The sequence below is a fragment of the Erythrolamprus reginae genome, chromosome 10, assembly GCF_031021105.1.
Source record: "Erythrolamprus reginae isolate rEryReg1 chromosome 10, rEryReg1.hap1, whole genome shotgun sequence".
NCBI lineage: Eukaryota > Metazoa > Chordata > Lepidosauria > Squamata > Dipsadidae > Erythrolamprus > Erythrolamprus reginae.
In genome coordinates, this window is record NC_091959.1 from 40,377,395 (window position 1) to 40,402,582 (window position 25,188).

At 45.5% G+C, this 25,188-nt stretch overlaps 1 protein-coding gene across 1 annotated transcript in view; it reads left to right on the forward strand.

Moving 5' to 3' along the window:
• The first annotated feature begins 586 nt into the window (after positions 1 to 586).
• ARVCF (ARVCF delta catenin family member) overlaps positions 587 to 25,188 on the forward strand; it is a 139,852-nt gene continuing 115,250 nt past the window's right edge. Inside the window, exon 1 of the mRNA XM_070762730.1 lies at positions 587 to 1,178. Coding sequence (XP_070618831.1) covers positions 646 to 1,178 — 533 coding nt within the window. The 5' untranslated portion in view covers positions 587 to 645. The remainder of the gene's footprint in view (positions 1,179 to 25,188) is intronic.

Below are 25,188 nucleotides of genomic sequence, written 5' to 3' on the forward strand. Positions count from 1 at the left end.
AGGGGAAGAGCCTTCTCTGTGGCGGCCCTGGCCCTCTCGAATCAACTCCCCCCGGAGATTAGAACTGCTCCCACCCTCCTTGTCTTCCGTAAACTACTTAAGACCCACCTATATCGCCAGGCACGGGGGATTTGAGGCATCTTTCCCCCAGGCTTATTATAATTTATGTTTGGTATGTATGTGCTGTTTGGTTTTTAATTATGATAGGGTTTTTAGTTTTTTAATATTAGATTTGTGCCGTTATAATATTGTTTTTATCGTTGTTGTGAGCCACCCCGAGTCTTCGGAGAGGGGCGGCATACAAATCTAATAAATTATTATTATTATTATTAATTATTAATTATTAAGAACCTGGTCACGGAACAAATTAAGTTCGTAAGTAGAGGTACCACTGTATTCAATAAATAGTGCATAAACTTACTACCCTCACTGCACCCCCATTCTCCGTGGGGGTAGCAGCCCATTACTGAGTATACAAGTCGTCAATGAAGGCAGGTTGGTAGCAATTGCTTTTTCTGCAGTTCTATTTATCCTCTGAAGTTTGTCTCTGTGCTCCTCTCGGCCTTGCAGGTAACCAAGATGGTGAAGACGGTCACAACTAGAACGGTGCGCCAAGTCCCCCTCGGTCCCGATGGGCTCCCTACGATGGACGGATCCTCCCCCATGGGTAGTTACACTGACTCCATCGACCGAAGGCAGGTCAAGAACGGAGAGCGGTACGTCCCCCCCCAGGCATCGTCCACGCTGAACCGAGCTTACAACAGCTACAACGATTCCTACCCAGAGAGCCACGATGGTCAATATCGTTCCTTCGTAAGCCACAACGGTTATGGCGATCTGCCGGACAATTACGGAAGCTTGTCCCGGAGTGTCAATTACCGCCCACATTATGCCTACATGCCGGGCAACAATTACCGGCCCGAGGATGGTAGCTTCACTTTGCCAAGCAGGAGGGATAACTATGGACCTCTGGCCCAGCCTCAGGTGCCGACGGGCAGCAACGCAGACTTGAACCGCTCTCAGCCGGAACGGTTCCAGCCGGAGCCGTACGGGCTGGAGGACGATAACCGCAGCCTCGGAATTGACGATGAAGGTTACGAACTCGATCCAGAGTACTCGACGGTGAACCGGAGAATGTCGGCTGGGATCCCCGAGAGAGGGAGGCCTCATAAAGGAAGGTAAATGCACAGTTTGATTGTTGGGTGGGGGAGTTAGACAGGTCGTTGTAGGGATCTTGTCCTGCAAGATCTATGGAAATTCTGCTTGGTTTGGATTTGCAAGAGAGGTTGACATAGTGTAGTGAAGAAGACCTCATTATTATAGGCCACCGTTCTAAGATTAGTAGTAGATCCTTGGAACAAACTTCCAGCAGACGTAGTAGATAAATCCACAGTAACTGAATTTAAACATGCCTGGGATAAACATATCTCCATCCTAAGATAAATACAGAAAATAGTATAAGGGCAGACTAGATGGACCATGAGGTCTTTTTCTGCCGTCAGACTTCTATGTTTCTATGATTACACAGGTCTACAAAAAAAGTAATTTTTGTAATCATCACAGTTGACCTTGTACTTTTCTGAATCATTTTTTGTTCTGATTTCAAAAATGTACCGGTATATAGTTTTATAAAAATATACTATATTAAATGCATATGTACTGTATATAATGTATATAGTTATCAGGAAAGACTGAATGAACTCAACCTGTATAGTCTGGAGGACAGAAGGGAAAGGGGGGACACGATCGAAACATTTAAATACGTGAAAGGGTTAAATAAGGTTCAGGAGGGAAGTGTTTTTAATAGGGAAGTGAACCCAAGAACAAAGGGGCACAATCTGAGGTGAGTTGAGGGAAGGATCAGAAGCAACGTGAGAAAATATTATTTGACTGAAAGAGTAGTAGATGCTTGGAACAAACTTCCAGCAGACCAGGTTGGTAAATCCACAGTAACTGAATTTAAACCTGTCTGGGATAAACATATCTCCATCCTAAGATAAAATATAGGAAATAGTATAAGGGCAGACTATATGGACCAGGAGGTCTTTTTCTGCCATCAGTCTTCTATGTTTCTATATTTTTCTATAGCAGGTATACTTTCCACAGAGCAGCATCATTATTTTAATGTATAGGAAATGTACTGGTGACATTAAGAAAACAGTAATTACCAAATACATTGAATATGTAGAAACCTTATGTGATAGAGCAAAACTAAGCATATTTTTATAATCAGCACATCAAACTCCATGAAACAGACAAACCGTGTTTCCCCGAAAGTAAGACAGTGTCTTACTTTCTTTTTACCCCCAAAAGCCCCACTACGTCTTACTTTCGGGGTATGTCTTACATTGGAAAAAAATTGAAAGGGTCGCGTTCCTGAAGGCATCTCCCCAGAGTCCAGAAGGGCAGCCGCGGGACAAGAGCCTCGTGAGCCCTTTTCCAAGTTCAACCTCAGGGCTCCAAGCGGCGTGCACGCGTGGAGCCGCAGACGTGTGTCGGGGAAGCGTGTGTCTGGAGGGGAGGAGCCGCTCTGCGCAGTTGGGCAGCCCCACCTGCCTGCTGGAAAGGAGGCGGGCGAAGGAGGGTGCAGCTCCGGCCGCTCGCCTCGGAGCCGGTCGGCCTCGCTGGCCGCTTGCAGCCGAGCCTCGGCAGGACTCGGTTGCTGGGACGAGCGCCTTCGCTGCAAGCCGCCGCCCACTCGGCTCGCTTCAGACCAGCGCCATCCTTCACTTTGCCAAGCCGGGGAAGAGGCGGTGGCGCCGCGGCGAGGCGAAGGCGAGGGGCGCGCGGGGAGCTTGGAAGCGACGTCATCGGGCTCCCCCCCCCGGCAATACCCCCGTGTTTCCCTGAAAGTAAGACATATGTCTTACTTTCAGGGTACGGCTTATATTAGCCGACCCCCCTGAAACCCCCAATACGTCTTACAATCGGGGGTGTCTTACTATCGGGGAAACAGGGTATTACCTTTGCTGATGATTTTTGTGTGTGTGTTGACCAGTTTAATTTATGGTACCTTCTCAAGAATGTTCATGCTCCCCCACCCTACTTTGCTTTGAAAAGGTAGTGAGGGCTTGGAATGGCAATGCAGAATAACAGAGTTGGAAGGGACCTTAGAGGTTCTCTAGTCCAACCACTGTATATTACATCCATCATCTATCCATCCATCCTCTATCCTTTCATTTCATTTCATTTCATTGGATTTGTATGCCGCCCCTCTCTGTAGACTCGGGGCGGCTAACAACAGTGGTAAAAACAACATGCGACAATCCAATACTAAAGCAGCTAAAAACCCTTATTTTAAAAGCAATCATACATACAAACGTACCATACATAAATTGTAGAAGCCTAGGGGGAAAGAATATCTCAGTTCCCCCATGTCTGACGACAGAGGTGGGTTTTAAGAAGCTTACGAAAGGCAAGAAGGGTGGGGGCTATTCTAATCTCTGGGGGGAGTTGGTTCCAGAGAAGGCTCTTCCCCTGGGTCCCGCCAAACGACATTGTTTAGTTGACGGGACCTGGAGAAGGCCCACTCTGTGGGACCTAATTGGTCGCAGGGATTCATGCGGCAGAAGGCGGTCCCGGAGATAACCTGGCCCGGTGCCATGAAGGGCTTTATAGGTCATAACCAACACTTTGAATTGTGACCAGAAACTGATCGGCAACCAATGCAGACTGCGGAGTGTTGGTGTGACATGGGCATATTTAGGGAAGCCCATAATTGCTCTCGCAGCTGCATTCTGCATTCTATCCATCCATAATCCATCTATAATCCATCTATCATCCATCCATGCATCCATCCATCATCCATCAATCTACATCCATCATCCATCTGTCATCCATCCATGCATCCATCCTCCATCCATCCATGAATTCTCAGCCTTCTCCTCCCCCCTTCTTGCATTGGGCTAGTTTGATTCTTGAAGCTCAGATTTTTGTCCCATAGACCTCAAACGCTGGAGGAGCAACCTTATCAGAACTCCTTTGTCTTCTCCCTTAGCCACATGGGATCTCGTTCATGTGATATACTGCCTGCTTTGGCTAACTTCCAACAATGTCCATTAGCTGAGATCCTCAGCTGTCAAGATATCACCCGCTTTGCTACGATCACCCAGACCTCTGATTCTCCACTTAATGACACCTTTGGCTGATTTACTCCAGCTTTGCTCTTCTCCCCCTTTTCTAGTTATAACCGAAGTTGGACGGAGGAAGAGTGAGTCCAACAGCTTTCCTTCCATTTAGAAATGAAGCGGAGGCATTGATTTTTCAATAAGTCTTGAAAGGTTAATAATTCTAGCGACAAATGAAACTTGGCCCATTAGATAAACAATCCCTGCTGGCAGAAGGATGTTGAAAGAAGATTTTTTGGGGAGGAGAGGTAGTCCTCCACTTACAACGGTTCATTTAGTGACCATTCAGAATTACAACGGCACTGTAAAACAAGGCACTTTGGACTGTTTTCCACACTTATGACCGTGGTCATTCCTGTGGTCATGTGACTAGAATTCACATGATTGGCAGCTGACTAAAACCTATGATGGTTGCAGTCATGTCTTGGGCTCACGGGATCATCTTTTGTGACCTGCTGACCAGCAAGTCAACAGGGGAGCCCAATTTGCTTCCATTCACTTAACAGGGAGCAGGGAGGTGACACGGAGCTGGGCCCAGGAGATTACCAACGCTTCCTTGGGGAGGGAAGTTTTTCCATCACTCTATAAAGAAGCGCTCGTGCGCCCCCCTCCTCAAGAAGCCCTCCCTGGACCCAGCCGTACTTAACAACTATCGTCCAGAAGGTTGTCGAGAAGGTGGTGGCACTCTAGCTCCAACGGTCCTTGGAAGAAGCTGATTATCTAGGTCCCCAGCAGTCGGGTTTCAGGCCCGGTTACAGCACGGAAACCGCTTTGGTCGCGTTGATGGATCATCTCTGGCGGGCCCGGGACGGGGGTTTATCCTCTGTCCTGGTGCTCCTCGATCTCTCAGCGGCTTTCGATACCATCGACCATGGTATCCTTCTGCACCGGTTGGAGGGGCTGGGGGTGGGAGGCACTGTTCTTCAGTGGTTCTCCTCCTTCCTCTCTGGCCGGTCACAGTCGGTGTTAGTGGGGGGTCAGAGGTCGGCTCCGAGGTCTCTCCCTTGTGGGATGCCTCAGGGGTCGGTCCTCTCCCCCTTGCTATTTAACATCTACATGAAACCGCTGGGTGAGATCATCCAAGGACATGGGGTGAGGTATCATCAATATGCCGATGATATCCAGCTTTACATCTCCACCCCATGCCCAGTCAACGAAGCGGTCGAAGTGATGTGCCGGTGCCTGGAGGCTGTTGGGACCTGGATGGGTGTCAACAGACTCAAGCTCAACCCAGATAAGACGGAGTGGCTGTGGGTTTTGCCTCCCAAGGACAATTCCATCTGTCCGTCCATTACCCTGGGGGGGGAATTATTGACCCCCTCAGAGAGGGTCCGCAACTTGGGCGTCCTCCTCGATCCACAGCTCACATTAGAAAACCACCTCTCAGCTGTGGCGAGGGGGGCGTTTGCCCAGGTTCGCCTGGTGCACCAGTTGCGGCCCTATCTGGACCGGGATTCATTGCTCACAGTCACTCATGCCCTCATCACCTCGAGATTCGACTACTGTAACGCTCTCTACATGGGGCTACCTTTGAAAAGTGTTCGGAAACTTCAGATCGTGCAGAATGCAGCTGCGAGAGCAGTCATGGGCTTACCTAGGTATGCCCATGTTTCACCATCACTCCGCAGTCTGCATTGGCTGCCGATCAATTTCCGGTCACAATTCAAAGTGTTGGTTATGACCTTTAAAGCCCTTCATGTCATCGGACCAGAATATCTCCGAGACCGCCTCCTGCCGCACGAATCCCAGCGACCGATTAGGTCCCACAGAGTGGGCCTTCTCCGGGTCCCGTCAACTAAACAATGTCGGTTGGCAGGCCCCAGGGGAAGAGCCTTCTCTGTGGCGGCCCTGGCTCTCTGGAACCAACTCCCCCCGGAGATTAGAACTGCCCCTACTCTCCCTGCTTTCCGTAAAGTTCTTAAAACCCACCTTTGTCGTCAGGCATGGGAGAACTGAAACACCTCCCCCGGCCACGTACAATTTATGTATGGTTTGTTTGTGTGTGTGCTTGTTAATATAGTGGGGTTCTTTTTTAAACTATTTTAAATACTTAAATTTATTGAATCTATTTGGATTTGTACGATTGTTTATATTTTTCTTGTGAGCCGCCCCGAGTTCGCGGAGAGGGGCGGCATACAAATCTAAATAATAAATAAATAATAAAATAATCAGCAAGAAAAGTCATAAAATGGGACAAAACTCATTTTACGTATGTCTCGCTTAGCGACAGAAATATTGCTTTTATTAATAATTAAAGGAACATTAATGGTGAATTTAATTAGAAGATAATTATGCTTATCTGGATGACAAAACTAGAAAGAATGGAGTAAGTGTGTGATTGATACGGAAATATTTTCTATTCTGTTCTACTCTATTCTATTCTATTTTCTATATTCTCTATTCTATTCTGTTCTATTCTATATATTCTCTGTTCTATTCTATTCTATATTCTATTCTATTCCATATTTTCTATTCTATTCCATTCCATTCCATTCTATATTCTACAGTATTCCATTCCATTCCATATTTTCTATTCCATTCCATTCCATTCTATATTCTATTCCATTCCATATTCTATTCCATTCCATTCCATATTTTCTATTCTATTCCATTCTATATTCCATTCCATTCCATTCCATATTTTCTATTCTATTCTATTCCATTGCATTCTATATTCTATTCTATTTCATTTCATTCCATTCCATTCTATATTCTATTCTATTCCATTACATTCCATATTTTCTATTCCATTCCATTCCATTCTGTATTCTATTCTATTCCATTCCATATTTTCTATTCCATTCCATTCCATATTTTCTATTCTATTCCATTCCATATTTTCTATTCCATTCCATTCTATATTCTATTCCATTCCATTCTATATTCTATTGTATTCCATTCCATTCCATATTTTCTATTCCATTCTATATTCTATTCTATTCCATTCCATATTTTCTATTCCATTCCATTCTATATTCTATTCTATTCCATTCCATTCCATATTTTCTATTCCATTCTATATTCTATTCCATTCCATTCCATTCCATTCGGGATCCTTTATATAATTCCTTATGTCTCCTAGTTTTAATGACCTAGAGATCTTGCATCTCATTTCCTCTGCCTGCCCGATGCAGAGCAATCCATTTCTGAACTGGTAAACAATTCGAGCAAACTGGTTGTAGCCCTGTTCCTTGTCCTAATTGTGGCTTGCCATTTTCCAAGAGTCTCTAACTCAGATAGTTGGTTCTATGCGCCACGCTCCCTCCCTCCCTCTCTCCGTCTCTCTCTGCCTTTTTCTTCTCACTGTTGACCCAGTTTCCGAAGAAGCTTTGCATTTGAATATAGATTGGGACGTGGCGAGAGGAGAGAGACGGTCGGTTCAGAAAGCGCCTGCAAATATAAATTAGTGCACAAAAGCAGATTTCCCTCTGCCTGCGTGCCTGGAAATTTATATGCCCGGGCTAATTTTGGTCCCGTGATAATTGCCCAAAGAAAGCTGCAGAGACTCAAGAAAATGATCCCATATCTGGAATGGATAACCTGAAGCATCTAAGAAACCTAAACCAGAAGATGACAGAAGAAGAGAGTTGGAAGGGACCTCAGAGGTCTTCTAGTCCAACCCTCTGCTTAGGCAGGACAACCTACACCACTTCAGACAAGAGCCGGGGTGGCGCAGTGGTTATAGTGCAGCACTGCAGGCTACTTCAGCTAACTGCTAGCTGTAGTTCAGCAGTTCAAATCTTACCACTGGCTCAAGGTTGACTCAGCATTCCATCCTTCCAAGGTGGGTAAAATGAGGACCCAGATTGTTGGGGGCAAGAGGCTGATTCTGTAAACCACTTAGAGAGGGCTGTAAAAGCACTATTGTAGTGGTTAGCTCTGGCCCAGCTCCTGCCCCAAGGACTGTGGATGTGGGGGAGACATCCACATGCTGCAGGCCTGTTTTGCCCCCTGCTGATGAAGGTTCCTCTGACCAAGAAGACATGAGTGACAGGGAGGAGGAGAGTGTGGCAGACAGCTCAGAAGGAGATCAATTATCTAGCTCCTCCTTGGATTCAGAACAAGAGTTAATGATATAGCCACGCATGCGGAGAGCGATGCATAGGCAGCAACAACTGAGAGATTATTATCAAAGAAAATGAGGCCACCTGTGGTAATTAGTGACGCTGCTATAAATAGCAGCCTGTGGGTTTGGCCATTGTGGAGGATTATCTGATTGTTGTGTTTCGTGACTGACTTTGACCTTTTGTGAGCTGATTTTCCCCCGCTTTGAAACTAAACCACAGCAAAGTGTGTTTCACTTTGTGAAAGAAGAAGGACTGTGAATTGCCTGACAGCTGCAAGCTAAGTATCACAGAACTGATAAGGGACTTGTACAAATTACCAGTTTGTTTGGAGACCAGTGCTCTTTGCTATACCAAAAGAGGGCTTGGTTTATGTGAATTTTCATTATAAAGAACATTGTTTTGAATTTTCAAACGTGTGTGTGTCTGAAATTTGTACCTGTGAATTTTTGGGAGGAGTCTACCAGAGAGCCTGACAGAACAACTATGAAGCGGTATGGAGGGCTTGGAGGAACATGAATGAGAACTACATCGTGCTGATCCAACTTTGGTCGCCATGATATTAAAAAAATGTTGAAAGAGTGCAGAGAAGAGCAACCAAGATGATTAGGGGATCATAGAATAAAACATATGAAGAACGGTTGCAGGAACTGGGTTTGTCAAGTTTAATGGAAAGAAGGACCAGGGGAGACAGGATAGCAGTGTTCCAATATCTCAGGGGCTGCCACAAAGAAGAGGGAGTCAGCCTATTCTCCAAAGCATCAGACAGCAGGACAAGAAGCAATGGGTGGAAACTAATCAAGGAGAGAAACAACTTAGAACTAAGGAGAAATTTCCTAACAGTATGAAACAATTATTCAGGGGAACAACTTGTCTCCTGAAGTTATGGGTGCTCCGTCGCTGGAAGTTTTTAAGAAGATGTTGGATAACCATTTGTCTGGTGTAGACTTTCCTGCCTAAGCAGGGGGTTGGACTAGAAGCATAGTTCCCTCTAAGCTGAGCAGTGAGCAATCGCTCACTTAAAAATCATGATCAACTCAGAGTTTTCCAAACCTGCCCAGAAGCCGAGAGGGAAATTTTATTATTATTTCTGTGTCGCCCAGTCCCGAAGGGACTGTCGCTCAGACACTATACTTTTCCGCCCACCCCAAAAAAAAATTAGAGAGAACACTGACTAGAAGACCTCCAAGGTCCCTTCCAACTCTGTTGTTATTATATCGGATAACAGTTTAGCAATAGCCTCCCTCCCTCCCATCCACCCACCCATGATACACAGTGGTTAAAATGTAGCATTGCAATTAACTCTTCTAATTGCAAGCAATTCAATCCTGACCAGCGGTATATAAGTCTAAATGCTTATTATTATTATTATTATTATTATTATTATTATTATTATTATTAATTAATTAAATTTGTATGCCGCCCCTCTCCGTAGACTCGGGGCGGCTCACAACAATAGTAGCAAAACAATATGTAATACAAATCTAATAATTTAAACTAAAAACCCATAATTTAAAAACATGCACACAACACACCATACATAAACAATATAGGCCTGGAGAAGTTATTTCAGTTTCCCCATGCCTGATGGCAGAGGTGGATTTTAAGGAGTTTACGAAAGACAAGGTGGGTGGGGGCAATTCTAATCTCAGGGGGGAGCTGGTTCCAGAGGGTTGGGGCCGCCACAGAGAAGGCTCTTCCCCTGGGTCCCGCCAGACGACATTGTTTAGTCGAGGGGACCCGGAGAAGGCCAACTCTGTGGGACATAATCGGTCACTGGGATTCATGCGGCAGAAGGCAGTCCCAGAGATATTCTGGTCCGATGCCATGAAGGGCTAATGCTATTTGCTGCCTCTGATCCTGCATGCAAAATATGCATCCCATCTTGATTACCAGCCAGTTGGCTGTCCGTCCCTCTTCCCCTTCGGACATTTGTTGAAGCCTCCTTTGGCTATTCAAGCTGGCGTGTGTGCCTGGGTCTTCTCGAAGCAAATCCTGTTTTAATTATGTTTGGAGAGAAAAAAAAGGCCATAATCTTCGTCTTCTCATAAAGACCGAGCAGATGGCTTTAGATGGTCCACAGCGTGTGGTGGAAACGTTAGGTCTCATCTGCAGCTGTTCCCCTGCAACTGGCGTTGAGTGATATACTGGTGTTGAACCTGGAAGATCCATAATGGTCTCTTGCTTGATTCCCTTTGATGATACTGTCTGCCATGGACGAAACCACTTCTGTGCTCTGCTTGCCTTCACATACCCTTGTTCTGACCCAGCACTCCAAATACGACAAGCCCTCTGTAAGCAATCAACAAGTCCTTTAGAATAGAATAGAATAGAGTAGAGTAGAGTAGAGTAGAATAGAGTAGAGTAGAATAGAGTAGAATAGGGTAGAATAGAGTAGAGTCGAATAGAGTAGAGTAGAGTAGAGTAGAGTAGAACAGAACAGAACAGAACAGAATAAAATAGATTTTTTAATTGCCCAAGTGTAATTGGACACACAAGGAACTTGTCTTTGGTGCAGATGCTCTCAGCGTACATAAAAGAAAAAGATACATTTGTCAAGAATCATGTGGCACAACACTTAACGATTGTCATAGGGGTGAAATAAGCAATGAAGAAACAATCAATATTAATAACAATCTTAGCATACAAGCAACAAGTTACAGTCATCCAGTCCTAAGTGGGAAGAAAATGATGATAGGAATGATGAGAAAAACTAGTAGAAATAGAAGTGCAGATTTAGTAAAAAGTCTGACAGTGTTGACGGAATTATTTGTTTAGTAGAGTGATGGCATTTGAGAAAAAAATATCCTTGTGTCTAGTTGTCTTGGTGTGCAGGGCTCTGTAGCGACATTTTGAGGGTAGGAGTTGAAACAGTTTGTGTCCAGGATGCGAGGGGTCAGTCAATATTTTCTCCACCCTCTTTTTGACTCGCGCAGTATACAGGCCCTTAATGGAAGGCAGGTTGGCAGCCATTGTTTCCTTTATTGGGAGCGCCAGCAGCCATGGCAAAAAACCTCTCACTCTCAACACAGTCTATCAGGTCTGTCCAGCAGAGAGATGAATAGTTGCTTGCCACATCTACGAGGGTCGCCCAGAAAGCAATGCACCACATTTTTTTTCTCAGCCTACAGTAATGGTACAAATGCGAAACTTTAGATATGCATTCTTTGAATTGTCAGGAGTGCGTGTGTACATTTTGCATTTCTTCAGACAGATAGTGTAGCTGCAGCAGTGTTTCGAAATGGCATCTGTAAGTGATGCACATTACAAGCAGCATGTTGCCATTGAATTTCTCACTGCAGAGAAAGAAACTGTTGGGAACATTCACAAACGTTTGTGTACAGTTCATGGAGAATCTGCAGTCGACAGAAGTACGGTTAGTCGCAGAAGTCATTTTGAGGATGACGAAGAGGTGATTCGCACAGTGCAGAAGTGACTTCGTGACCAGAACAAGGAGTGGTACCGACAGGGCATACACGCCCTTGTATCTCGCTGGAGGAAGGCCATAGAACGGGACAGAGATTACGTAGAAAAATAGGGGGTGTAGAAGAAACATCATCCTTTCTTGTGTGTAAGTTTCATTGTGTTCAATAAATAATTGTTGAAGAAAAAAAATGTGGTGCATTTCTTTCTGGGTGACCCTCGTATTCATCTCCTCCCACTGCCTTCTATCCCCAAAGCTAGGTGGGGCTTTGCTAGCAGCAGTGGCTCTTCCATCCCAAGGACCAGCCCATAGATTTCCACTGCTCTCCTCTCCTCTGCCTTCTCTGCTTTCAGATGTCAGGCACTGAACCCAGCTGTTGTTCCTCTTCTTCATCAGCCACCTCCAGACCTGGGGGGCTGTGGACTCTCCATCTGAGGGCTGACGGACAGCCCAGGCTCCACCTCTGTCTCTCTCACTGACATCTCCATTCCCTCTTCCCTCTCGGAGCTCACTGGTTGCCCTGATGCTGATCCGTCGCTTCCTCCTGGTTTGATTTGACAGGCCACCACAGCTGGGAATACAAAAGGCTGCTGAAAGACATCCCTCTCCATGGAGCGTGTCCTGACCATGATCTGTTCTGATCATGATCCTAGCAACCTGGATCGTACACGTTTTTAAATTTTATTTATTTTTATTTATTCGATTTTTATGCTGCCCTTCTCCTTAGACTCAGGGCGGCTTTCAACATGTTAGCAATAGCACTTTTTAACAGAGCCAGCCTGGGTGGTGCAATGGTTAGAGTGCCGCTCTGCAGGCTACTTCAGCTAATTGCTAGCTGTAATTCAGTAGTTCAAATCTCCCCACTGGCTCACTTAGAGAGGGCTGTAAAAGCACTTTGAAGCGGTATATAAGTCTAAATGCTAATGGTATTCCTTCCCATTTTTGTGGTTTGTTTTTTTTTCTTTATATATTTATTTTTTGATAATTCCTATATAAAGGAATGATCATTAATTAGGTTTAATAATTTGGCTAATTTGGTAATATGGTGAGATATTATTCGGCTTTCCCCCCATTGATTTTGTTATTGGAAGTTTTTGCTTTTGTTTTTTCTTTATAGATATTTTTTAATGGCCATGTACGATTAAAAAAAGGTTAATAAATGTACATGAAAATTTATAGGGAGGAGATATGGGGAATAGCCTAATCAATTCAAGGTGATTTAAATTTGAAACCGCTTAAAAGGTGTATTAGTTAATAGTGTATTAGTATAATAATATTTATTTATTTATTTATTTATTTGTTCGATTTTTTATGCTGCCCTTCTCCTTAGACTCAGGGTGGTTTACAACATGTTAGCAATAGCACTCTTTAACAGAGCCAGCCTATTGCCCCCACAATCCGGGTCCTCATTTGACCCACCTCGGAAGCATGGAAGGCTGAGTCAACCTTGAGCCGGTGATGAGATTTGAACTGCTGACCTTCAGATCTACAAGTCAGCTTCAGTGGTCTCCAGTGTTCCCTCAAATTTTTTGGGGGGGTGGGCGGAAAAGTATAGTGTCTGAGCGGCAGTCCCTTTGGGACTGGGCAGCACAGAAATAATAAACAAACAAACAAACAAACAAACAAACAAATAAATAAATAAAAAACCCACCCTGTTTTGCCTCAGAGAATTTCAAAATAAAATACTGTACTGTGTGTCTATAACAGTGAGCTCATAATAGGGCAACTCTATCAATATCAAAATGCCACTTAAATAGTTGAGCTAGTTTCAAACTAGATTTTGATTTTCTTTCTCTCTTCCTTACTCCCATTCTTTTTCTTTCTCTTTTCCTTCCTCTCTTTTTTCTATCTGTTTCTCTCTCTTCCTCTCTTCCTCTCTCTCTCCTTCCCTCTCACTCTTTCCCTCTCGGCTTCTGGGCAGGTTTGGAAAACTCTGAGTTGATGATGATTTTTAAGTGAGCGATTGCTCACTGCTCAGCTTAGAGGGAACTATGGTGGTCTCTGCAATACTGCACTCTACCTGCTGCGCCATCCCAGCTTTAAAAAAACATATTGCAAAAGAAACCAACTGAATGATCCTTTAAGGAGGTTTTTTTTTTTAAGAAAGGAAAATTTATTCTCATAAAAGTAGAATTTAGAGCCTGCCTTATTTATAACCCTCGCGAGCGTTCCGTGCTGAAACGGCTAAGTTTGATCAATTGCATATTTACCTGATGTTTAGCGGAATATAGATCGCTTTTTATTTCTGTAATACTGCCCTGTGGAGGGTGGGGATAATGGCCTTGTCTGCACTTGAGAATTGCTTTCTTTGGAACTCTTGGGTAAATTCTTTGAAATTCCATTTTGGGACCAGGGAATATATGCATGTCATGTTTAAATACATACGTAAGTTAATGTATGATTCCTTTTGAGAAAGGCGACGTGGTTCATACATCATACACGGGCATGCGGGGTTGTGTCACACAACTCACTCTGATTTATTCCGTAAACTCAGTGAAACAAACGGGCATTTTCCACGAAGCCTGGAACAGCTGTTTTCTCAAAATCTGCCAGAAATCTGAGCAGGTTGACATTTATAGATATCTTCCATCTGCTTACTTGCTCTTTCCATGTCTGTCTGACTGTCCATCCATCCATCCATCCATCCATCCATCCATCTCTTTCTTTCTCTCTCTCTCTGCTTCCCTGCTGTATCCATATCTATTTACAGTGGTACCTCGAGATACGAGTTTAATTCGTTCTGGACCTGGGCTCTTAAGTCGAGCAGCTCTTATCTCGAACGACTTTTCCCCATAGGAATTAATGTAAATAATTTTAATTGGTTCCAGCCCTCAAAAAACTCACAAAGTTAGTCTAAATTATGCAGAAAGACATGTTTTTAATGAAGAAATGTACATGTACATATAAATGAATAATGAAGTTTCTTTCACTTAACTTGTAAACTTTCTTAAACTTTTAAATTTACATATGTTCAACTTCTCTGCCACCCTATCCTGTAGGACAGAGGTCCCCAACCCTTTTTGCACCAGGGACCGGCTTTAAGCGATCAAGAGAGGAATGGGTGAATGAATGGACGGAGGGTGGGAAGGAAGGAAGGAAAGAGGGAAGGGACAGGAACAGAGGAAGGAAGCAAGGAAACTTATGAAAGGGGAGAGTAAGAGAGGAATGAGTGAAGGGAGGGAGGGAAGAAGGTGGGAAGGAGAAAGAAAAGAAGAAATAGAGGAAGGGAAGGTAAAAGAGAGAAAGAAAAAGAGCAAGAAAGAAAGAAAGAAAGAAAGGGGGAAGGGACAGGAACAGAGGAAGGAAGCAAGGAAACTTATGAAAGGGGAGAGTAAGAGAGGAATGAGTGAAGGGAGGGAGGGAGGGAAGAAGGTGGGAAGGAGAAAGAAAAGAAGAAATAGAGGAAGGGAAGGTAAAAGAGAGAAAGAAAAAGAGCAAGAAAGAAAGCTGCAAGCACCCCCCCGAGCCCCCCAGGCCGGCTGCAACCTTTTAAAACACGCGCGCCGCTTCGCAGCTGTCTCCTGAAGCCGAACGCGGAAGTTAGCGTTTGGCTTCAGGAGACAGCTCCTTGGCGCTTGTATCTCGAATTTGGGCTTGTAAGTAGAACAAAAATATCTCTCCCCTCCCAGCTCTTATCTCGAGTTGCTCTTAAGTAGAGCAGCTCTTATGTCGGGGTTCCACTGTATCTCTATTTATCTGCTGTATTCATATCTATCTATCTGTCTGTCTGACCATCTATCCACCCACCCATCTCTATCTCTCCCTTCTTATCTGCTGTATCCATATCTATTTATCTCTTATTTACCTGCTGTATTCATAACTATCTGTCTGTCTGTTTGCCTGTCTGTCCATCTGACCATCCATCCATCCACCCACCCATCTCCATCTCTTTCTGCTTTCCTGCTGTATCCATATCTATTTGTTGCTACTTACCTGCTGTATTCATATCTATCTATCTGTCTGTCTGTCTGACTATCCATCCATCCATCCACCCACCCACCCATCTCTATCTCTCTCTGCTATTGACCTATGTATGTATGTACGTATGTATATATGTAGGTATATGTCTGTCTGTCTCTCAATCTATCACCTACCTACCTACCTATCAATCTATCATCTACCGACCTTCTACCTACCTACCTACCTATCTACCTATCTATCATCTGCCTATCTTTATCTACCTACCTACCTATCTGTCACCTACCTACCTTCTATCTATCTATCTCTCTCTCTCTCTCTCTCTCTCTATCTATCTATCTATCTATCTACCTATCAATATATCATCTACCTACCTTCTACCTACCTACCTACCTATCTATCATCTACCTACCTTTATCTACCTACCTATCTATCTATCTGTCACCTACCTACCTTCTATCTATCTATCTATCTATCTATCTATCTATCTATCTATCTATCTATCTATCTACCTACCTATCATCTACCTACCTTTATCTCCCTACCTACCTAGCTATCTATCTATCACCTACCTATCTTCTATCTATCTACCTACCTACCTACCTACCTACCTACCTACCTACCTACATTTCTACACCAGCCACCCCACTTAAGTGACTCTGGGTAGTTTAAATGGGAGAGAAGTGTAGATGATCCCGGCAACAAAAATAACCTCTGCAAAAAAAAAAAAAAAAAGACCCCGTGGGCTACAGAAAACAAGAGCCCATGTCAATGCCACCCCTTGTCTAGATAAATGCAATTTCCACCATGGCCTTCCCCGGATTTTAAAATGGCAAGAAAAATCCTCCGCCTTACCCATCATTCGAAAGGCAAGAAAGCTTGCATTCTGAGTCAAGAGCCTCCTTCCCCCGCCCTCTTGTCTTGTCTGTGCATCATGGTTTCATCCCCCCCCCTCAGGAACAAGGCTTCCCAGGGTCAATCTTGTTTGAAGGTCAGGGGCTGTAAGAGCTAATGGAAAGCAACAGCGTCTGTAATCCTGTTTGTTTTGCAATGATGGAGTCGGGGACAGAGACTTTTGTGGATAGGAGCAAAGCCGGAACAAAGAAGCTTTGGAAAATAATTTAATAGCAGGTCAATGAGTGATGGGGGCTCGGGCGCTGCTTGCCAACACTGCTTCTCCTTCCAAGAGAAGGCGCTTCTCCTGTCAGAAGGCTGCTCTGATTGGGAGGATTCATTCCTCCAAGCCAACTGTGGAAGATCAAAACTAAAGTACTGGTAGATGCAGTGCAGAGGTGGGTTTCAGGTGGTTCACATCGGTTTGGGTGAACCGGTAGTGGCGACCTATATCCAGCAATGGGCTCCTATGGGTACGGTCAGGTATGCAGAACCGGTAGAAAATTTTTCTTTTTTCCCCTTCTGGGCTCTGGGTACGTTTTTCCTATTGCAGTAACTGTCTATAACCTCTATAACTGTCTGGTTTGGTGCTGCAACCCAACAGGACCAACACAGACTTCAGAGGAGAATCAGAACTGCAGAAAAAACAATTGCTGCCAACCTGCCTTCCATTGAGGACCTGTATACTGCACGAGTCAAAAAGAGGGCGGGAAAAATATTTACTGACTCCTCACATCCTGGACACAAACTGTTTCAACTCCTACCCTCAAAACATCGCTACAGAGCACTGCGCACCAAGACAACTAGACACAAGAACAGTTTTTTTCTGAACGCCATCACTCTGCTAAACAAATAATTCCCTCAACACTTTCAGATTCTCCGTACTGAAGGAGCGGGTCCAGCAGTCACATGGGTTGCTCACGTCCAATCCGGTGGAACTGAGCCTAGTGTTAAAAAAGCTTGCCGGATCCGCCCCTTCCCCAGAATTCGCTCAGTTCGCATATCCTGCGGTTGTATTGTGATAGCTCGTTCAACATTCTAACACCTTCCCTTCGATCTTTTCCTTCAAAAGTAGTAAGAATTGTTTTACCATTATTATTTACTTGCACTAATAGCGCCAGCCGTTTGCGGCTCGGCTTTTTTACTTTGGAGAAGTTGCGGTTTCGTTTTCCCCCGGCGGTTTTGCCGTGTACGATCCCCGCGGCCGCTTGTGGATTCTTTTAATCCTTTGGCCTGGAGGTTCTGGTGCAAGTATTAATTTATTGATTTATTGATTCTTTATTGTATATATATATTAAAGGGCTTAAGAAATACCTCCTGCGGAGTGAGACGGCTTTCTAGTCTCCTGGACTTAGTCGATCGCTTCCCCTTTAAGACATATTCGGAGCGATTTTTCGGCGCGAAGGCCTTCGCGCCCTTTTTAAATTTAGGCCTCTCGTGTTGGCCTCCTGCCAGCCGCGTAGGCCTCAGTCCACCGCGTGGATCCCGGAGCGGGCCTTGGGACGCCCAGGCTAAATTCTCCACCGGCTAAGCCTCCAACCAGAGTGCCTTGGTTTACTTAATTGAAAAGTTTAGGGAGGCTGGCCCCGCTGGATTTGGGGACACGAACTCTGGGTTTGCCCAGATTGTCCTCACGTCTCAGCAGCTTCGAGGCCTCGAAGCAGGATCCATTCCTCTTGGGAAGTCCTTGAAATTCTTCTCCTTATTTATTCAGTTATTGGCTCAGCCTTGTCTTCTGTTAATTGTCAGACTATGGCTACTTTTCCCAAGAGAGGCACAACTAAAGGTCCCAGAGAGGCCAGGCCTACAGGCGATGAGATTACTAGTATCCCCCAGGCCTCTTCATCCTCTTCTCCAGGGGCCCGCCCCTCGACCAAGGTCACCAGGGCCGAGAAGAGAAGGGACCTAGCCCTACAAAGAATCCATGACAAATCAGCAAAACGTTTAAAAGTGCAGGCCCAAGTACTCAGTAGTCAAGACCCCCCAGAGGCTTCTAGTCTACCTCCTTCTGGGGTCCCTGTGTTATCTCTGGATGAGCCTAACCTAGACAGACCCCAACCTAACCTATGGGGCATAGGTCCAGAGGAACCAGATATTATTGAAGATTCCCCCCAGCCAGGATCCTCCCAGGCCTTTAGGGATTCTTCTGCCATTCCTGCTGATATTTCTAGTTTACCTCCTGAGTTCCAATCTATTTTTGCTGTGTTGTCTAAGGCCATTGATGCCAAACTCTCTTCCATCAATGAGCTTCCCTTACCTCCTCCTCCTTCTCGTCCCTCCCGCCCCTTGGGTTCTTCCCCAGCGGTTAGAGCTCCTATTCAGGATGATTCAGATTCCTCTCAGGACGAATATGAGGATATGGAGGATGATGAGGACCCTTTTCAAGGCCTATCAGATGATGAGGAATCCCAAATAAAGGTTCCTTCTCCAATTACCATTTTCCCTTCTCAATTATTCAAATCTCTCCTCCTCAAAGCTAGGATTTCTACGGGATTAGCGGCCCAGGAGAAACAAGCCTCCACTTCCACTGATCCCCCGGAGGAGAATTTACCTTACTTCACAGAGGAACAGGAGGATAACGAGGTAATTCCTATGCCTAAATTGTTTAAAGATGCCTTACTCAAACAGTGGGATTTCCCAGCCTCTGGCCTTAATCCCTCCACCAAGGACAGAAAGTTGTACAAACTTTCCTCTTCCTATGAAGAGCTTCTATCCTTTCCCAAACCGGATGAACCTGTCAAGATCCTTCACTCGGCAGCGGCTGTGCCAGGAGAGGCGGAGGAAGTCCTCCGCCCAGAGGACAAGCGTATTGAACAAATGCTCAAAAGAGGATTCACCGCGGATTCCTGGGCCATTAAAAGTTCTGCAGCAGCCTCCTTTTTCTCCAGAGCCATGCTGCTGTGGCTTCGCCAACTTCAACAGCATATTCCTCCCGATGACTTGAGAGGTCAACAAGACTTCAACAAGGTCTTCGCAGCTGCCCAGTACGTGGCTGATGCCACCTTGCAATCTACTAGATTTTCTGCTAAGTCTATTGCAGCTTCTACAACGGCAAGGAGACTCCTATGGATTCGCCCTTGGCAAGCGGGAGTACGCCAGAAGTGGCAGTTATCCCAGGGACCCTTAAAGCGCGACCTTCTTTTCGGTGATCTTCTGGATCCACTCCTCACGGAAACCACGGACAAGAAGAAAGTTTTGGGTCCAACCACAAAAAAGGCTACCAAAACGCAGTCCTTTCGTCGCCCGGGGCGCCAGCAAGATCAAGCGGCTTCCTATCAGAGATCTCCAGGTCAGTATTCCCCCCGCTTTCGTTCCCAAGGTAGGAACTTCAGGGGTAGAGGTTTTCGCTTCCAAAGGGGAGCTTCCTCTAACAGGGCCTCAAAAAAACCTAGATGGTAATCTTTCCTCTATTCCCATAGGGGGTCGCCTAGCTCATTTCTCCTCTAATTGGCGTCTCACCTCCAAGGACCCCTGGGTCATTGACACTGTTCAAACAGGCCTTCTTTTAGAATTTATTTCTCCTCCCCCTAAACGTTTTATTTCCTGCCCTTCTCCCAGGTCCTCCTCAGATTGTAACCGTATGGAGGAGGCCATTTCTCATCTATTGTCCATCAGAGCCATTCAACCGGTTCCTTCCGGTCAGAAGGGCCTAGGTTTTTACTCCATCCTATTTATGGTTCCAAAGTCCTCCGGAGGTTGGAGAGCTATTTTGGATTTAAAGAAACTAAACCTATTCATCAAATATAGGAAGTTTAAGATGCACTCCTTATCTTCTATTTTGGCCGCCATTCACACGGGAGATTTCATGGTCTCCTTAGACCTCACTGAGGCCTACCTTCACATTCCTATAGCCAAATGCCACAGAAAATTTTTACGTTTTTCCTTTCAAGGCAGGCATTTCCAGTATAGGGCGGTGCCATTTGGCCTTTCCTCGGCCCCTCGGGTCTTTTCAAAGCTCTTGGGGTCCCTGGCGGCCTATATCCGGGCATCTCCCATCCACATTTTATGTTATCTTGATGATATTTTGATTCATGGGAACTCCCTAGAGAAAGTGAAAACAGACCTTTCTGTCACCATGTCAGTCCTTCAGGACCATGGATTTTCCATCAACTTTGAAAAAAGTCACCTCCAACCTTCCACATCCATCTCTCACCTGGGTTCCATTATCAATTCAGAATCCTCCCAGGTTTTTCTCTCTCCCGAGAGAAAACTTAGTATAGGGGAGTTAATTTCTAACATTTTATCTAATTCTTCAGTATCCATAGTAACTCTGTCTTCCCTTTTGGGGAAGATGGTGTCATGCATAGGCATCATTCCCTGGGCTCGCCTTCATGCTAGGGAACTCCAGTGGCTCCTTTTACCCTTTCAGAGATCGGGGCACAGCAACTCAAATCGGCGCATTGTCATCCCACCAAGTGTTCGCAGATCCTTCAAGTGGTGGAAGTCCCCGGCCATGGACAAAGGATCCCCGTTCAGGTGCCCGGATCAATTTGTCATCACCACAGATGCCAGTCTATCGGGATGGGGCGCCCACGCCCAGGGGATGATAGCCCAGGGCACGTGGTCCCCGGAGGAAGCTTCCAGGCCAATCAATTGGCTAGAGTTAAGAGCCGTTTCCCTGGCTCTGAAGCATTTCTCTCCTCGCATTCCCAAACGGCACGTTCTCATTCTCACCGACAACATTGCCACAAAAAGCCATATCTGCAGACAGGGGGGCACGAGATCCAAGGCTCTCATGAGGGAGGCCCTCAAGTTAGGCCTTTGGGCGGAAAAACATCTTCGGTCGCTCCTAGCCGATCACATCTCGGGGAGCCTCAACGTCCAGGCGGATTGGCTATCTCGAGCAACGATAGACCCAGGAGAGTGGAACCTCCATCAAGACCTGTTCCATCAAATCAGCCTCAGATTCGGCCTACCAATCCTGGATCTCTTCGCGACCAATGCGAACGCCCAACTCCCTCGCTTCTTTTCCAGATTTCCATCCCCGGGAGCGGAAGCAATCAATGCCCTCCGGAGTCCATGGCCTCCAGGCCTACTCTACGCATTCCCTCCAATTCCAATTCTCCCGGACGTGATTCACAAGGTCCTCACCGAGAGGGCCCGAATAATCTTAATCGCCCCTCATTGGCCCCGCCGGCCCTGGTTCGCGGATCTCCAACAGCTGTCCGTCCAGGACCCTTGGCGACTCCCCGTTTCGGGGGATATGCTGCGGCAGGGGGCCTCTTTCCATCCAGACCCGGAGTGGTTCCACCTCACCGCCTGGCTGTTATCAGGAGAGACTTAGAACTGCGTGGTCATGACCCCGATTCAGTGGAGGTCATTTTAAAGGCCAGAAGGGGTTCGACCAATCGAATCTACGACCACACGTGGTCCAAGTTTCACCAGTGGTGTCTACAGGAAGGTCTCTCCCCTCTGTGCATCCCCATACACAGAATTATTTCCTTCCTTATGCAAGGCTTCCATAAAGGACTTTCTACCAGCACCCTCCGGCGTCATCTGGCAGCCATTTCATCTGTCCTAGGGGGTCCCCGCAGACAGCCTCTCCGATCCTTCCCTGAAGTTCAGGAATTCCTCAAGGGCATAGCCAACCTCAGACCTTCCAAGGTCCACAGGTATCCATCCTGGGATTTGCCACGGGTTCTCCATTCCCTCACGCAGGCACCATACGAACCCCTAAAATCGGCGTCCCTCAGGTACCTATCTTTTAAGGTAGCATTCCTGGTGGCTATTACCTCTGCCCGACGCATTTCGGAGCTGGCTGCCCTCTCAATCAGGCAGGACCTTTGTCAATTCCATCAGGACAAGGTAGTCTTGCGACTGGACCCCACCTTCTTACCCAAGGTCAGTTCCATGTTCCACAGATCTCAGGATATTGTCCTACCTTCCTTCTGCCTCCAACGAGACCATCCCTTGGCAATTAGATGGCACACCCTGGATCTCATCAGAGCGCTGAGAATCTATATCCAACGCACAGGACCCTTTCGGAGGTCAGAAGCACTTTTTATAGCCTATCACCCCAGAGTCATGGGGGCCAAAGTGTCTTCAACAGTAATAGGCCGTTGGATCAGAGGGACTATATCTAAGGCCTATGAGTCGGCCTCCCTCTCAGTTCCAAGGAACATCACAGCGCATTCCACCAGGAGCGCAGCCACTTCGGCCGCTTGGGCGACTCAAGCCCCGTTGGAGGAGGTCTGCAAAGCAGCCACTTGGGCCTCGCCAAATTCCTTCATCAGGCACTACAAGATTGATTCTTACGCTTCAGCGGACGCTGCCTTCGGCAGAAGGGTACTCCAATCCGTTATCTCACACGATAGCAATCTAATCCCACCCTAGGGACCATCTATTGGGTATGTCCCATGTGACTGCTGGACCCGCTCCTTCAGTACGGAGAATAGGCGTTGATTGCTTACCTGAACGCCTCTTCTCGTACGGTGAGCGGGTACAGCAGTCACTTCCCGCCCTTGTATGTGTCTTCTTTACCTTTCTATATCTTTCTTCCTCTAACAATGAGAGTTGAACACTACAGAGCTTCACAGCTGAGCCTAGTCTATGGATTCGCGAATTCTGGGGAAGGGGCGGATCCGGCAAGCTTTTTTAACACTAGGCTCAGTTCCACCGGATTGGACGTGAGCAACCCATGTGACTGCTGTACCCGCTCACCGTACGAGAAGAGGCGTTCAGGTAAGCAATCAACGCCTACTTTCTACTAAATCTGCACTTCTATTCTATTAGTTTTTCTCATCATTCCTTTCACCCATTTCCTCCCATGTTGACTGTATGACTGTAACTTGTTGCTTATATCCTAAGATTTTTATTAATATTGCTTCTTCATTGCTTATTTGACCGCTATGACAATCATTAAGTGTTGTACCACATGATTCTTGACAAATGTATATTTTATTTTATGTACACTGAGAGCATATGCACCAAGACAAATTCCTTGTGTGTCCAATCACACTTGGCCAATAAAATTCTATTCTATTCTATTCTATTCTATTCTAAATGAGGTTGAATGTGTATAATTTTAGAAGAGCTGTACATGTATGTTTATATATAAACATACTGTTTATATATATATATATTTGTGTGCCTCTGTGTAATATGTATGTACACATGTGACATATATACATAGAATTAAATAGTACATTTTGGATGTTCAGTCATAGTAAATAGATAGAGAAATTGTATCTCTTTGAGGTGAGGAGAGGCCGGGCACCCTAACCCTAACTGTTGACGTGAGTGATGTCAAGTTGGCCACCTTTAAGCCAGTCACATGACCTTTAAGCCACCCTGGTCACATGATCATCAAGCCACTTCCACCTAGTCACATGGCCGGCAAGCAACACCCACAAAATAAGCCACACGCACAATGTAGTATTAAATTTTTTTGCAGCCCTTCACTCCTATATCACTGTGTTTTTAACATGCACATGTGGATGATGTGCGCTCACATTTCTGGTGCTGAGGGAAACGATTGTCACAGTATGCGAATCCCACATCTGGAGCAATGTAACTGTCAAGGTTCCAGGCAACATCTGCACTAAATCAGAGTCTGAGTCAAAGTATCCTCCAAAGTTTCAATTTATTTCCAGAGCCACCCTGGCGCCTAGACTGGGAAACTTGAATCTGAATCCTGAACCAGATAAGGGAGAGAGAAAAATGTTAAGCATAGCTGCAGGTACAAAGTCCCAAATGGTCAGGGGTGAAAGATCAGGCCCACAAATGAAGGTCCAATGAAACTGATTTATTGCTACTCATGCCTATGCACAGGAGTCTTCTCAACTAATGGTTAGCATCTGCTACAAGTTGCATAAGAGTCCAGGGAATTCAGGGGAGGTTAAACTTTTGTTTGTGGCTATGTAGGGATTCTAGGCTGACCCCTCTTTTAACTCCACCTCCAGGTTCTGCCTCATTTCTTCCTACACAGGGTTTAGCTATATGATTAGGAGGTTATAGTTTTAGTCTGGCAAGATTCAGTCTATTAGGCACTCACAAGTAGAGATCTGGACTCAAGTGAATTTCACTGTGTCATATTTGTGGCTTGGGCTTTACAGGTTGTAGTTGAGAGTTGTAATAATGCCACTTCAAACCATCACTTTCCTGATTCTCTGGCTATGAAATGGAAGGAAGCTTTCTTTCTTTCTTTCTTTCTTTCTTTCTTTCTTTCTTTCTTTCTTTCTTTCTTTCTTTCTTTCTTTCTCTCTCTCTCCCCCTCTCTCCCTTTCCTTTCATTCTTACTTTTTTCTCTTTCTTTCCTTCTTTCTTTTCCTTTCTCTTTCTTACCTTCTTTCTTTTCCATTCCTGTTCTTTCCTTATTTCTTTCTTTCCTTCTTTCCTTCCCTTCTTTCCTTCTTTCTTTTTCTTTCCTTATCTCTTTCCTTCTCTGTCTTTATTTCTTTTCTTCCTTCCTTCTCTTTCTCTCCCTTTCTCTTTCCTTTCCTTCCCTTCTTTCTTTATCTTCTTTCTTCCCTTCTGTCTTTCTCTTTTCCTTCCTTCTCTTTCTCTCTGACTTTCTTTCTTTCATTCCTTCCTTCCTTCCTCTCCTCTCCTTCTCCCTCTCTTTCTGCCTTTCCCTCTCTCTCTCTTTCTCCTGCAAGTCCTTTTTGCCCATTTGTGAACTGTTCACTGGGACAAACTGACTGTATTTCTTCTTTCTGCCATCCTCATTCCCCGGAGCAGGGAAGGAAGGAAGTAGATGAGAAGGAAACCGGTTGCTTAGAGGCTCAGCTGGGAAAACCAGCTGGGGATTGAAGCAGATGCC